General features: G+C 40.6%; 1 protein-coding gene across 13 annotated transcripts in view; it reads right to left on the reverse strand.

Annotated features, from left to right (window-relative positions):
- The window catches only part of cnot1 (CCR4-NOT transcription complex, subunit 1), a 30303-nt gene that overhangs the window by 13067 nt on the left and 1792 nt on the right, over positions 1-15444 (reverse strand). For 10 of the 13 annotated variants that reach the window (XM_048256880.1, XM_048256877.1, XM_048256879.1 and 7 more), the window contains exons 2-22: positions 13942-14230; positions 12419-12526; positions 10344-10442; positions 10151-10219; positions 9987-10041; positions 8967-9170; positions 8513-8681; positions 7567-7693; positions 7311-7421; positions 6979-7149; positions 6697-6824; positions 5722-5962; positions 5510-5629; positions 5300-5422; positions 5021-5172; positions 4515-4665; positions 3872-4070; positions 3019-3123; positions 767-891; positions 275-561; positions 98-176 (exon numbers count right to left, since the gene is read on the reverse strand). In XM_048256880.1, the coding sequence (XP_048112837.1) occupies positions 98-176; positions 275-561; positions 767-891; positions 3019-3123; positions 3872-4070; positions 4515-4665; positions 5021-5172; positions 5300-5422; positions 5510-5629; positions 5722-5962; positions 6697-6824; positions 6979-7149; positions 7311-7421; positions 7567-7693; positions 8513-8681; positions 8967-9170; positions 9987-10041; positions 10151-10219; positions 10344-10442; positions 12419-12526; positions 13942-14043 (2925 nt within the window). In that variant the 5' untranslated portion in view covers positions 14044-14230. The remainder of the gene's footprint in view (positions 1-97; positions 177-274; positions 562-766; positions 892-3018; positions 3124-3871; positions 4071-4514; positions 4666-5020; positions 5173-5299; positions 5423-5509; positions 5630-5721; positions 5963-6696; positions 6825-6978; positions 7150-7310; positions 7422-7566; positions 7694-8512; positions 8682-8966; positions 9171-9986; positions 10042-10150; positions 10220-10343; positions 10443-12418; positions 12527-13941; positions 14231-15444) is intronic. The other 3 variants (XM_048256881.1, XM_048256872.1, XM_048256871.1) reach the window with 2 other exon arrangements.

Consider the following 15444-nt stretch of genomic DNA (forward strand, 5'->3'; position numbering starts at 1 on the left):
ACAACCCTCTCACAGCAGGAGCAGAGGACTCATCTTAGTGTGCAGAGAGCTGCACAATAATAAACGTTTAATAACAAAATACAAGAAACCTGTTTACCTCTTGTAAATGATGGGGGAATTGGAGAAAATGAGCTATGGATGCCAAGTGCTGACAATACTGTGGATAATCCTTTAGCCTGCAAGAAAAAGGATTTACTTAAAACTCAAGTATTTCTGATTAGGTCAGTTAAGGAAAGAACTTTTTGTACAGAATACAAAGGTCTAGGAGTCCTACCTATTTTTAAACCTATCTAGTGCAGCAATCCCAAAGTAATACATTTTGGATCCAAAGGGTTTTCTTAAGGCTTCAAGAACATATCTCAGTGCCAGCCCCAGAGCCATGTATGTGACTAGGCCCTTCTCAATGATGCCCCCAAACAGACAAGCTGTGATGTGCAACTCTTTGTCTGGGTACTGTGGGAAGAAGCGATACTCCTCAAACAGGTTCCTCAGCATACAGTTGAACACTTCACGCTCACGTTTGATACTGGAGTCCTTAAACCTCTGCAGCATCTCCAACACCTGTGAGTGGATCAGAGTAGAAAGGGTGGTAAAACAGCCTTCAATCATTCATGTGTATCTGAGTGCTGTCTGCAAGTTGTGTCAATATCAAACTGATATTTCAGTGCAATTTCAGAACCCTAATGTAAAATTAAGTCACTAGCATTATCTCATCCAAATAATGGATTCCCAAAACCTCTGTAGAAGGAAATTAAGCAAAACCCACCTCATCAACAGACATGGTGGGGTGTGGGGGATGGTTATAGATGCGCTGGAAGTAGCTGTTGGCCTCATCATCAATTTCCTTGCTAAAGTGCTGGTTAGCCTCAGGCCAAACCTGAGATAGGTCAGCTGTAAACATATAAAATGAACATTAATGCAAACATCCCAGAATGTTTTTTAATACACCTGCCCAATAGAATTAATCAAGAATCCATATTAGTAAGGGATAATGGACGACACAGCAGACGTCACATTGTCGCTACAGGTCAGGAGTATGTAAAGGGCTTAACGGAAAATTAAACGTGCCGATTTTCGAGGATGATTTGACATGGAACTATACTCTCATTCCGGTGTAATAATCAAGGAACGTTGTGAACGTACAATGGACGCAGCAGCACAATATCACACAGCACCTGAAAATAGTCCCCGCAGGCTGTAACTTCCAGCAACAAGTTTGAGCTGGAAGCAGCAGATTATTACACTTTCTAACTTCAGAAGAGACTAGTTTTAAAAAGGAAAATTACTGGAAAGCTTAGTCACTTTTAAGTATGATGCTAGCAGGCGAGATGCTAATGGTCTAATCCAATTCAATGATCTATGCTAGGCTGGAGCTAAAAGTGTTATCGCCAGACTCACAGCGGCTGGATGAACTGGAGAAATGTAAAGATCAATTATTTAACTCGAGGGGAGGTGGAAAATTAGCACAATTACCCAAATGGTTGAATATCCCTTTAACTATGTAAAATCACTGTTTGACTTAGCCTACTGCAGTGCAATTGAGCTAAATGGTAGGGATGCACCGATATCGGCATTGGGGATCAGGCTGATACTGTGCTCATATACTCATAAAAATTCCACGCACCTATACCATTTAATTACACTGCTTCCCCTAAAGCATAGTAGCTTAGCCACTGCCCTTAAGAAACTGCCACTATTCTTTCGTGAAGCCTACACGCTGCGCTTATTTCAGTCTTGCACCGCTGACATCAAAAACGTAAAATTCATGGATTTGCCTTTAATCTATGAAACCCTCGCACAAATGGTTCTCCGTTTAAACTATAGCTCACCTAACCTATGCAAGTGGCATACACTTTGTTGAGTTTGTTGTGCGTGGCTGGTGCAGCTCTGTTTGGGGAAAACAAATACAGTGGAGAGACGTTTTGGTAGATAAATCTAATTTATATAGCGTTTTGTTAGCTTAAATTTTGTACATTTTACTGAGAAATATGTAAGCTTCTCTGCTTCGGCTCCAGACCATAGTCGGATCACTATAAAATGCTCCAAGACCGAAGTCAGAGTCCAATTCACTTCAACTGTAGCTCGTTAGCAACAGGCAGATGTGACATAACTTCAGCGCAAGAAATAGCCGCTTTATTTAATGGTCAATAGTTTGAACTAGAGAGAAAAGGAGATGATCTGCACGCTGTATGTGGGCTCCAAGCAATACTTCATTTACTCTAATAAAGCAATATTTCGATCTCCACAGATCTTCATCAGGCCATAGTTTAAACTATGCACAAGTCTCCTTCACTGACTCTGCTTTGGTCCCAATCTTCTCTCTTTCACTCGCTCTATGAAATCACACTCTACGCTCTTAAAGGAGCCACACAACATTTACAACGGTCTACAGTCTAGGGTGACTTGTTTTGTTGCCCTATCAAATGTTATTGAGAGATGGTGCAAAATAATCTGGTTGAGAATTTGTTTAATTAAAATGTGGAGAAAGTGCCAGTGTGGAGGCTTGTTTAACACAGATTTTCTTCTTTATTTTTGCTTTGAAATAGCCTGCTATTAAATATCTTATTTGATACTTATTTTATTTTTAGGCTTATTGTAACAACCAGAGCAGAGAAAATTAAACCTGTGTTCCAATCATTGCATTTTTATGCTAGTCTAATAGTTATTTTTGTGGTAGAATTATCAATATTGCCATCGTTATCGACAAGTAGACAAATGTAAATACTTGTACTCGTTTTGAATTTTTTCCAGATCACTAATTTATAGCTCTGATGCAATGTGACTGTTCATTAAAATTTCACAACGACTTTGGCGAATTATTATAGAAGCGTAATGTTGCCAAACACTGGAACTACTTCGTAGGTGTGTAAATATCTGAAAAATAATTTACGTTCTAAAGAGTGCATCACAATATGAAATTCAACCAAACAGTGGTATAAGCACTGATAATCTGTTAAAGATACAATTTCATATATGTTCATGTTCAAGAGAGATGCAGTTCACACAAATCACACTTACTCTGTTGAAAGGTGGGTGGGTTCAGACCCGGGGTGCTCTTCCTAGTGCCAAATGGGTCACTGTTGACTGCTGGCATCCCAAGTGTAGAGCCAATACCAAGTGGAGCTGCACAGGGAACATCATGGACACATTATCAATACAGCCTAAAATCTTCTCTATAGCACTTTCCTGTTGCAGAACACAACTGAAAAGGAAGCTACGGAAATAGGTCGTTTTACCTTTTTTTGGTCACTGTATTTTCCCAGTTATTCATTGCCATTTATACATTGATTTTGTAAACTCTCTGCAGCCTTGCATCGAATACTGTGGTGCGACCTATATATTAGGGATTACTATGGCCGAACTCTGGGCACACTGTACCTCTGCATACCTACTATACAACTCTTTTGCATTACCTCATCATTATACCACCTCTGCATCCCTACTATACGACTCTTTTGCATGACATCATTACGACACTGCTTGTCTACATCTACAACAACTTTTATGCTAAGACACACTCAACAACACTGCCATATGTTACCCCAAAAATCTGCTGACAATGGAGAAAACACTTATCAGGGTTTTCTATACAGAAAATCCATTTCAGTAAATGGTTATCATTTAATTTCCTTTCCGGATATTGCATTAGATATTGGCCCATTATTGTGTTGTGTCCCCAACACTCACATCAAGAGAAATGTGCAAGGCTAGTTTTCCCCTTGTGCACAGTATAGAAATGTTTCATTTTTATTATATTTCTGTTGACCATTTGCTGTTTGGTATGAGTTCTTGCTGTGTGTTAGTCCTGTGCAACTCTCCTAATGTGCATGTGCAACCACTGCCACAGAAATGGTGATGCTGGATGACATACCTGGAAGTTGTTGTGTGGAGAGACCACCTATTCCAAAAGTGGCACTGGGGTTTGGGTTGAGAGAAGGAAAGCCCTTGGCTGGAGACTGGGGGTTGCTGAAAGCAGAGCCCCCCAGTGGGGTGGGGAAGCCTGGCATGCTCGGGGTGTGGGAGGTGGCTGATGGGCCCAGATTCAGGCCGGTCATGGAAATTTCTATATTCTACAGAAACAACGAAAGGGTCGGACTCAACAATGCAACACCTCAGGCTCACACAGACAAATTAAATGCACAATTAATGTACAAACAATTCTGTATGTATCTCTCAAGATAACATATTCCATTAGTCAATCTTTTCTGCCTGTACTAGAGGCTGAGATTACTCAAAATTGATTGATGTAGGCCAGGCAGTCATTGCAAATGCATCCCCTACAGGCTGATGTGGTTAAAATAAACACTGCAAAATTATTAGATACCGGCTGGCTATCTAATTAGGTCAACACCAACATACAAAAAGAACTTTCAAAGACCCTAATTAAAAATGGTGATCAGCCATAATAACGATTGCATACTGCTACAGACGGCTTCCATTTGACATTATAAGTCAGAAATGTTGAGGTAAACTGGTTCTTAATGGATAACACCACATAATGAGAATGCACATACCTGGACTGGAGAGATGGCATCTAGACTGCTGGTGCTTGGAGCGCGGCCCTTTGGCATAACTCCGGGTGGTGGCTGGCGTGCTTTGTTCATTACATTACTACAGTTAGCCACCATGGTCAGAATGGTTTCAGAAAGCTCCTGGGACACACTGCTATTCAAAGAAGGGCAAAAAGATTTAGTTTACATGCCATGTCTGCATTAGATCATATTCCACTTTGCACATTCAACATTGACATTTATAAAGGTGGAGGAACATGGGGGTCTATAAAGCTCAGCAGCAACACATGACTTGTTAAGAGAAATCTGCATTTTGGAACACAAAACTTGCCAAAACGGTCCCATCTACAGATCTATACTGCGTAAAAAATATAGTGATGACGGAACGGAACGGACCCCCCCCCAAACATAGAGTAAAGCTGGCAAAGGTGGAGATCACCTTTGCTCAATGAAAACTGGTCAATAGTGACAAAACATCAGTCAATAATCAAAAGTAGAGGAAGCCTCACCCAGCACAAGACTGCAGACACGCCAACATGGTAGCCAGTGTTTCAGGAGGAAGCTGAGCACTTTTGGGCTGGTCCTTGTCAGGTGCTAGACCCCCCATGATGGAGGGGCAGCGTCTCTTTAGAAATGTCACACAGGCTTGGATGAAGGGCTCCTATTTAACAAAAAAAGTATACACACATTAACATAGAGCATATATAAAACATAACAACCCCTAGTCCCACTTCACTCAACACAGCAACGGGTTTTGTGCTAAACCCTTGACCAATCTGCAAACCTACCCCGTGCTCTCGGATTTTATCGGTCAGCCATTTGTCAAGTTTGAGGTATTCACGGCGAGAGGCAAGTGCAGCAAGGTCAATTACAAAGGCAAATGGAGTACCATTTAGCAGCATGGAGAGAGACTAGGGACAAAAAGACAGAATGGGTTGAAACAGGCAAATCTCACAGGTTCCATGAGTTTGTTTAAGGTGATCAGGTGATCAGGCTACCTTTAAGTCCTGAGCCACATCTAATATGCGTGAAAGCTTGGCTTGGTCATACTGCTCCCCTCTCATGTACCACTCTGCCATTGAGTGCATGATGAGCTGGCGGATAGAAGGGGACTGGCCCTGAGGACACAGAAGCACATTTTGGATTGTTAAAGGGTGATCAAAGGGTTTAAGAAGTGGGCTGAACAAGAACACGGCGTCTGCCTTCCTACCTGTCCATGCCAGGCGTAGTGCAGGATGATGGCAGAGTTGGGATGGTTTCCCAGGAAGATGGGCATGAGGGTGGAGATGAGCTCATGCCGCAGCGTGTGCCAGGACGTGCTGATCTGCAGCAGGGCAAGCACCAGCATGTCTGGGCAGTGCTTGATGGGAAAGCTGAAGAGCTGCTTCACCTGGTCATACTGGCCCACCTCAGACAGTCGCAGGAGACTCTCCACCAGGTCCAGACTTTTCCTGTAGAGGGGAGAAAGGGGCAAACCACACAATGTCTGTCACACCTCTCTTCAGGTCAATCACAGAATACATCTTCAACTGTTTCCAATGTCAGTTCCTTTATCACTATTGAGAACAGTCATCATGAGTTCTACTAAATCACAGAAAGCACAGGCGCCTTTCGACTGCAGGACTTGCAACTTCAAATTCAAGGAGTTTTCAAGGCCAATTCCCTCAAATTCTAAGGGCCAACAAAACATTGGTTAATGGCTGTTACATTACTGAGATTATTTTTATAGTAAGAACTATCAGGAATTACAAAAGCTCCTAGACAATTAAAAAGAGAGACCGGCTTTTAAATATTCCACATTCCAACTTTTCTCAATGTGCTATGCTACAGTGATGATAGAGTATGTAGAACTTAAACCTAAGAATGCTGTTGAAAAACATACCAGCACCACTATGACTAAAGACTCTTCATTCAGCAACTAACCTTGACAAGCAAACTATGCAAGCTAAGTTTTGCTGTATTCCACTCATTAATAAGCGTAAACCACAAGTGCAGTTTCAGGGGCACCCAGAAATACCTCTTCTGGGGCTGATAATTTATTTAGGCCCCAAAATGAAGGGTCGGTTTCAGCAGTGGAAACACGCACATCGATACACTGGGACTTCCTGCAGTGAAAAAGCACCCTTATGTTGTGCTTAGTGAGAGCATAAGGTCATGACAGCCCGGGGATGAGGTTTATAATCACCAGGTAGCTATCTCCCGGTTATCGTCTTCAGGGGGAGCCTTCAAGATGTCAATGGCGACGGTGTGACAGGGATAATCAGCAAAGCAGAACACATCAGGATTCATCAAGGAGTGCTGGATGAATGACAACTGTGAAGAGAAAGTAAAAAGTTGAAGTACTCCAAACAAGAACGATGCAGTGAGGTAATTCTGATTAAGTAGGAGACACTCTTTGGGCAAATTCATGCAATTGGATTAAAACAAACTAATAGGTCATCATGTGATGGCTGTATTGAGTACATACCTGCCCTTCTGCATGCTTCCAGGGTCTATAAATGAGATCCACAGGGAAGACCTCCATGCCAAGTCCCCTCTGAATCCCATAGACCACAATCTGTAATCCCTTGCTGTCCCGGATCATAAACCCAGGGTGGTCCAGCTCATACGTCACCTCTTTGAAGTTCAAATTAGGATTCTAAAAGGGAAGAGATACAGCATTTATAAAAATGCAATTCAACTCCAAATGCATAAGGAACTAATTATAATCATGCTTAACTATGACATCAATTAATTCAACATGGGAGAATAATAATCATCTATTATACTATCCATAGAAAAGGAATACGTTTCACTTACAACTTCCTTGACAACATCTATCAGAACTTCAACATTCCAAGTGTGAGCCTGAGAGCCGTCGCTCTTGTCCTTCCCATCGCTCCATATGCCACTACCAGGTGTGGAAATGGACTGAGTAGCAAACAAGAAAACACCGTTCAAAATGGGACAAAATGACTCATCGTGGGACTCACTAGAAAAAAGGAAATCAGACGAGATGAAGCTTTCTTCATAACGCTAAAAACGAAGGCTTATAGAAAACAAGAGACATGTAAACCTGTAGAGGAATCCCATCAGATAGACCAGAATGTGTGCGGGCCATCATGCCCAGCACTCTGGCCACCTGACTTGCAGTGACCTCCCTCACTCCATATTGCAGGATAATGTTTCGGCATTCATCGACACTGCGGGGAGTAAAAAACAGAAGAGTCAGTGATTTAACAGGATGCAGCATTTACTTCAGAAATAGATCCATATTTTGAAAACATTGGTATTTTTATTGTTTGGTGAGGTCCTCAACCTTATCGAGAGGTTATTTATGATGTTCTGAAAAAAGAGCTACATCATCTGCTAACTATGATCAAGAACACTTCTCCACCCCCTTAGGGATTAGGGTGCTTCAGTGATGTTATTTAATGGCCTGACAGGCCTCCAAGGCTGTGTCCACTGTGTTTTCCTTTTTAAACATTTAATTTTCTCTCTGTTTACACCTGGTGTCAGTACTAATCCAGAGTTTCATGCTTTCATGAGTCATGCTACTAGGATGTAACCCTTGTCTGGATGAAAACAAATATCCAGTGTAGGTAAAAGGTAATGTGACCTTTCAGGTATGTAAATATGGAAAGAACATTTCTGATACAAGCTATAATTTTGACATTTTTAATTTACAACACATTAAAGATGACATGGATGAACAGCGTAAATGCAACTTTGGTCAGTCAAAAACATGCTCAGATGCTATTTTACAAGCCCATTTACAACCCTAAAATTAGGCTGGGGAATAAAATGGCCAATTTAGCAGATATCTAGTGCCTCATGCTTATGTGAGCCATTGTGCCATTGTGAGCTTTATGCTGATTGTCTGACTATGCTTTTATGCTGATTCAACAAAGCCAGGGTAAAAATGGGCTTCCATTCTGTCATCTTTAAAGGAGCTATGTGGACTCGCTTAAAAAAAAAAAGAGAAACAGATTCAACAGGATCCTCAAAAACTCCTTTCTTACCTTGCACAGAAGCCATAACCAACTTCCTGCATAAACTCAGCAAGCGAACTTTCCATCATGGTCTTGGTTAACTCTCCAGAGTCTGGCAAGATCCTATCCATGAGAATGTCCCGTTTCTCAGGGTACAGAAGTGGTGCGAGCACCACAGGACAGCGCTCCTGCGGAAAATCTAAGACACACGCCCAAAGGCTCATTAAAACAAAGCAAAACAATCATCTTCATTCCCAGATTACCTTCTCAAACCTTTTTATCTCACCTCTGAACACCATTTTGGATGACAGAGTGACAGAGTGAATGGTACATAATAGAATTTACGGGATGGTATTTAGAAGCTGGAACAACGTTTATTACATGTACTTGTTTACTACAGTGTCCCCCAAGCCTGCATCAGCCAGTCATTGAGTGAGGCCCCTCTATTTTGAGGATAAAATACAAAGTGACTTAAGCTCCTCACCTCTGCACAGTGTTTTGAGAAATACGTCGATTTGCTCTTGTCCAACCCCACTAAAGCCCTTCTGCCCGAACAGAAGATGGGAAAGAAGCAGGTGCAGAACCTCTATTGCTATGTCCTGGAAGCCACCTTCCTGGTTGCCCCCAAGGTCGGCGTCTACGTATGAGCGAAGGAGGTCTGGAAGCTTCTGCTTCACAAACTGGGCAGCTAAAAAGCAAAATAACTGTTTATTTCCATTTTTGTACACAGCAACAATCGTCATGCAACTGCAATTCAAAATTACGGTGTTTATATAGTATGTTAATGCTATGACAAATCCTAGGTAGCAATAATGCCCTTGACTATTGGGCGTGCAGCCAAAGTGAAGTCCACAATGGTTATGGAGCAAGTAAGGGATAATGTATTCCTGCCGTTCATTATTGAAAAATAAGTACCGACAGGGCGAACAGCACCCTGACTTAAACCGGATCGGAGCTTACTTAGTCAGATAACGACCGGCCGGCAGACAATACATTATCCCACTACTTGCCAAAACTTCACACAATGGGTCTTTTAAAACTATTTTGTTACCGTTTTGTAGGTTCCACTGAGAAAGCAACTAGTTCACCACACAAAATAGAACTTGAACGTTTTAGATGTTGCAATGGCAACGCATTACTTTCTGACTTTCATATCATTCTGCGAGTTTTCTCAATAAAACATGTAAATCAGAAGCACAAAACCCGACAGTGACTATTACATATTTTGCAGCAGTCATTATACGGATTTGAGAGACCTCAGAACATTAGGAAGGCCCACTCATGTGAATGGAACTTTCTGCAGCACTGAAGAGCCGTTTAATAAAAAAAAGAACATTGCAACATTGTATAATCCCAGCTTTGTTCATGCATTTCATCTAATGCATATTTGTATATTCAGTGCGTTTAATGCATTGTACCATTGCATATTGCAAAAGGCTTTTTATCCTGTGCCAGTGGCCTATAGTAGACATTTCAACACTGACTCACTCCATGATACACTTACCAAAGCCTCGGAGGTCTGAGCTGCTGGAGTTAAGGAGAGCGAGGCCAAATATAACCTGCAATAAAAAAAAAAAAAAACAAAAAAAAAAAAACACATTTCACATTTTCGGTCTTTTCACCAAGTATGCAACAATATGTAGTGGACTTTCTTAAACTCACACTTACCTCCTGAACCTTTGTAAGCTTGAGGACTTTACTCAACTGAGTAAACAAATGGGATGATGGTTTTAAGCTCTGTAAAATGAAATCAGAACCATTCTGAGATTCAGCTCAATGGTTAAACAACTGAAGCCATGCTCTTCAAGAAAATGAAAGGCTTCACCAGATAGCAAATCACAATAAACACAATTGAAATTACCTTCTGATAGTGCAGGGGATTGTCAATGGCGTAACAGAGTGTTGAAATAAAGTTTGGCTTTGTGATCAGACACACACACTCCTGGATCAAAAACTGTGTCTTCAAGAAATGCAGGTACACAAGGAGAGAAAATGTAAGAAAAGATAAGCAATACAGTTCACAAGGAAACATTTTTACGGTCAAAAAATCTTTTAACAGCCTAATTCTTATACTTTAGTTTTGGAATAATCTACTTTTAAAAGTAGAGTGTTATCTGCTTTCAAAATAAAACACAAGATCACAAAACAAAGGGATCACATTTTGTTTTTAAAATCCGGTTTAAAATGCCATTAGTGTGCAAGTGTATATAATCACATTTTTATCCAATTAACGTTTTTCATGTGACGTATTTTAGGTTCTATAGCTTTGTTTACATCCACCTGGTAGGCAAGGGACAAGTTGAACCCATTGAACATAGTTGTCTGCAGCTGCCTCTCAGTAGGCTACATCTCTGTATTTCAGCAATGTCAACATTTCAGGCATCAATAAAGGTGATGATGAAACGTTATCCCATTGTTCAATATTTGATAGCCTGTCACAGGAACGTTATTTCACTAAAATCGCCCTGAATTTGGTGCATTGATCTGTATCGATAACGTTATGGGAGAACCTGCATGTAGCCTAATGGTAGATCTAGCCTAACTTTTTTCTCTGTTCAAAACTCGGCTTACACGAAGACGACAGATTTTCTTAGAAGCTGTGAAATTTGGCCAGAAAGGAACGTCTTCCCTCTGAAAGTTGACAATATTTATATATATATATAACAATATTTGATCATTTAACTTCAAATGAACAGCGACAGGTTTTGGTAGGCAGTAGACTCTAAACGGTAGGCTACGTTAAATCGGTAGCCTACAGTTATAGCCAGCATCAGTCAGCATCATGTAGGCCTAACATTAATGCCGTTAAAGTCACGAATCCTGTAACATATTCTAACATATAACAGCGATGGCTTATTCGAAGACGATCTGCATAGATATATAACCACCCAGAAAAACTCATTAATTCATTAATTGTATGAAACTTTTTATTAGTTATCCATTGCAGCATCGGCTATATTAGGCTGTTATGCTAGCGCAGCCTTTAAATATGCTGTTATTTTGGTAATGTGGACTTGATTAAACGGGTAAAGATAATTCATAACCTGCTTATTTCTTACATGACTGAAGCAGTAGCAGCTAGCCTATACTAGGTTCAACAGCAGTGGTGTTTGAGGTTGTTGTGTGTGATCGCTAAACAATTCATGGGATCAAATCAGTTTATTTTGACATACGGGAGTTAGCCTGAACTGACATGTAGGCTATAGCACATGAGCCTATTCTGTTTTCATTTATTAGCATTTGTTGTGATTATATAATAAAATGACAATCATGACAACTTGAAATAGAAGGACAGAAGGTGAATGATGTCCACAAGCATGAATTTCACGAGACAAATTAGAACAAACTGTTCGGTAAAAATATTCTTGCCATATGTTTAAAATGCTGCACTTTTTCCCTTCATAGCCTATCTCTGGCAATTTATTTTTGGAGGACTGTAGATAGTTGTATTTTAGCCTACGTCTTTTAGTAGAGAGTAGCCTAGGCTACACCATTAGGCCATCTTGAGAATAAAAGACTTCACAGCTGCTAACGATCATCCTCCACAACCATGAGGATAGGTAGGCTAAACGGTCGTTCGTCACCTTTTTGCTTCTTATTGTAAAACCAACTGTTAGGGCCTACACAAGTGGTCGGCATCCCGGTCAATATTTGATAATCAAAATTTCCATTTTGAAGCTATTTGTAACTATGTGTAGCCTATGCAACCCGACTGTTGTAGGCTTGCCTACCACTCTGCAGTGCCTTGCCTACCACGCTTGCCTACCACTCCAGTTGTAAACAAACGGTCACATGACATTATGACGTAGGTGCAAAACCTTAATATGTTGTAAGTATAACCAGATAGTGGCAACACTGATGATCAATGACAATAGTGGAGATACAGAAAAACATTTTTTTTTTTTCTTAAAAGGAGTATTGGATGTACAAAGTTACCTGGTGGAAGTCTTTGCCACTACTTTTACCATCGCCACTGAAATCGACATGCGAGAAGAGACAGCGTAGTAGATGCCTGTCTGCCTCAGGGCCGTGACGATTCACAATCTGTGTGGTGTAATAGATGCATACACTTTTGAAACATTGATATCAGTGATTTAAGGTAAACAATTACACACATCTAACCAACAACAAGGACATAAACTTCATGCAACACCAGTGGTACAGATTTAGCCTGTTAGGTTACTTATTAGACTTTACTATAAATATGACTGTCAAGGGTAGTAATATTTACAAATACATTTAGATTAATAATTAAATAAATGAGCAACAAACAAAAATATGTAGTTCAACACCAACAAAAGTAATCTAATCTGGGCGACTCAATTCCAGTTCTGGCATAATCAAATAATCGTTTTCCACAATCGTTTTTCACAATCCATTAGGCCTAGCACTGGTGCCGCTGCTGCAATGGGTCTGTCCATCGAGTTCCTGCTTAGCTGCCATGCTAACGTTACTGTTTGCTGCCCGGTGCCTGGACTGGGAGATTGGTGGGGAAACTCTGAACTAACGTTACGTTGAAACGCGAACTGAGACAAGCTCGTCTGACTGAGAGATCGCTTGTGGCTAAAGACTGCACTGCCTTCCAGAGCTATCCAGACGGCCAGCAAAACTACCGGTGTCTTGTGTTGCACTGTGTTACTAACGGAGGTCAGATCCATGAGCTGCTGATCTGCGGCCTGACTTTTCGGCATCTGCATGGAGAAACTGAGGAGGACAGCTGACCTGGGCTTCCACCGCGCTTTATTGACTGTTCAAGAGCACCATCAATTTTATGTTGTGTGTTTTTCACAGAACACGAGTCATCACTGCTCAACACCCATGTGTTGCTAAGCCTATTTGTTTGTTTAACGTTATGTCTTGATATTGTATCATTATTATTAATAAATCTTTTATTCTTTTCACTAATTTGTTTGTTTATGTCTTGGTGTCCCAGGTATGCTGGCGACTACCCCACTCCGTCCGACATCATTTGTCTTGTGTGTCAATGTCTTGTATGTGGAGCGCTTTGTGTTGCTCTCTGTGCATCAAAAATGCACTATATGAATAAATACTTACACCCAGTCATAACTCAGTACTGACTATACATCCTCAAGGATCCAACGCTGAAGGGGAATAGCCTAATCTCACAAGCATCTCATCCAAAAATATATGCTATATATGCTCATCCAAAAATATATGCTTGCATATCACCAACTCCCAGTTCAAGCAAATAAGAAAATGTACTCTCTCCTTTCAGGATGCCCAAACATAAAACTCATGCAACTGAGGGTAGTAGAGCATAATGGTGTACAGTACTGGCCCATCAAAGAATTTGATGGACGTCATGCTGGGATTCCATTCACAGGCCAAGCCTGACGATCATGTTTGGAGGGCTAATTACAGATCAAATTGCATTGTTTAAGGCATTGCTTTCCTGGGGGTGGGGGGTTGTACACATATCAAAAGCCAACAATACTTACATGTTGTATTTCCTGCTGGCTGGCTCTGTAGTTTTTCTTAGTTAAATTGTCCACCAGGTAGCTGATTTGAGACAAAGCCAGCGAGAGCGAGTCAAGATTCATTGCTGGTTGGGGCGGAAGCAGGCGGCCGAGCCCGGCGCAAAATCACCATTATTCCCCTTTAGTCACTGCAGTGATAGGTTACTTTTGCTCCCCCCCCCCTGAAGAAATGTTTTGTTTCCAAATAAACGTATCTTCTAAGTGTATCAATGCAAGGCAGTGTCCCTCAGGGCAACTGGAAATGTGACATCTGAAAAAAATAGGAGATACAAAAAAGAACACATTACAACAAGATTGAAGATTCACATGTCTACTGACAGATATTACAACCATTCAGTTTTTAATGCATACCAATAACTATCATCAACATCATCCAAATGTATTAAAGACAAAACAAAAAAATACACAATATGAATGCAGTTTTGTCAAAGTACACTGAATTTCTAATAAGTCATCATCTCATTTATGTACAAGAAAACAAACTAGGGTGACAACATTAGGCATGCAGCTCTTTTGTGTATACAAACAGATACAAGGCTATTGAACACCCTCTAACAATCGCATGCCAATAAAAATAAGACCGTAGAGTTGTTTCTACTTTCAACACAGTCAGTTCGTAGTAATTTCTTTGAACGTGAGAAAATGCAACAAAACCTGTTAAGGTTTTATTATTGACGACTACTAGAGGGGTGGCCATGTTTACTAGGCCCAGCGCCCTTTTCAAGGTAGCTTTACCGGAAAGTACATATCCACTAACAAACCAACAAAAACAAAAAGAAATGAATGGATGGATCACTTAAAAGTACTTAAATTAACGTTGCGTCAAAAATTCGATTGAATATATGCCCACAATCTGGTCAGCAAAACTAAAAAACACGGTTGCCGCAACACTGCTCATTTAGGTAGGTAAGTAGGTAACGCTTGCATAGTTACTCCAACACTTTCCGTTGCACTTAAGAATCAAATAAGGCTCATTTCACACTAATTGTTCTAGTAAATATGCAACCGTTATCGGCGAAGTTTGTAAACTGACCTTACAACTAATGGTTCCAGCGACATAGCTAAAGCTAGCTGATGCATCTACAGTCAAATCAAGGACCTAGCTAATGTTAGTGTGTTTGAACAAGACGTTACACAATTCACGTTGTTTATAAGGATTCACGATTTAATATTTGATCCAATAATTATATATTGTTACTTTAACAAACATGAGCGCCTTCGATAGGTCGATTTCCGAATGAGGACTTGCAAGTTAGTTCAAAGTTAGCTAACTAAAATATGATTAACTACAACCAAGTTAGCCCGCTCCATGGCTAGGAATGCTAGCTACGTAGGGTAAATAATGCACATCATTCTGGCGTTTCCTGACGAAAACCGTAACAGCTTTAGCTAATTTAGCTATTAGGTGTTCAGCAGCCAAGTCATTCATTGAAACTGGAAGTGATGGTACACGCATAGCACCTA

Source organism: Alosa alosa, chromosome 11, assembly GCF_017589495.1.
Source record: "Alosa alosa isolate M-15738 ecotype Scorff River chromosome 11, AALO_Geno_1.1, whole genome shotgun sequence".
NCBI classification, from domain to species: domain Eukaryota; kingdom Metazoa; phylum Chordata; class Actinopteri; order Clupeiformes; family Clupeidae; genus Alosa; species Alosa alosa.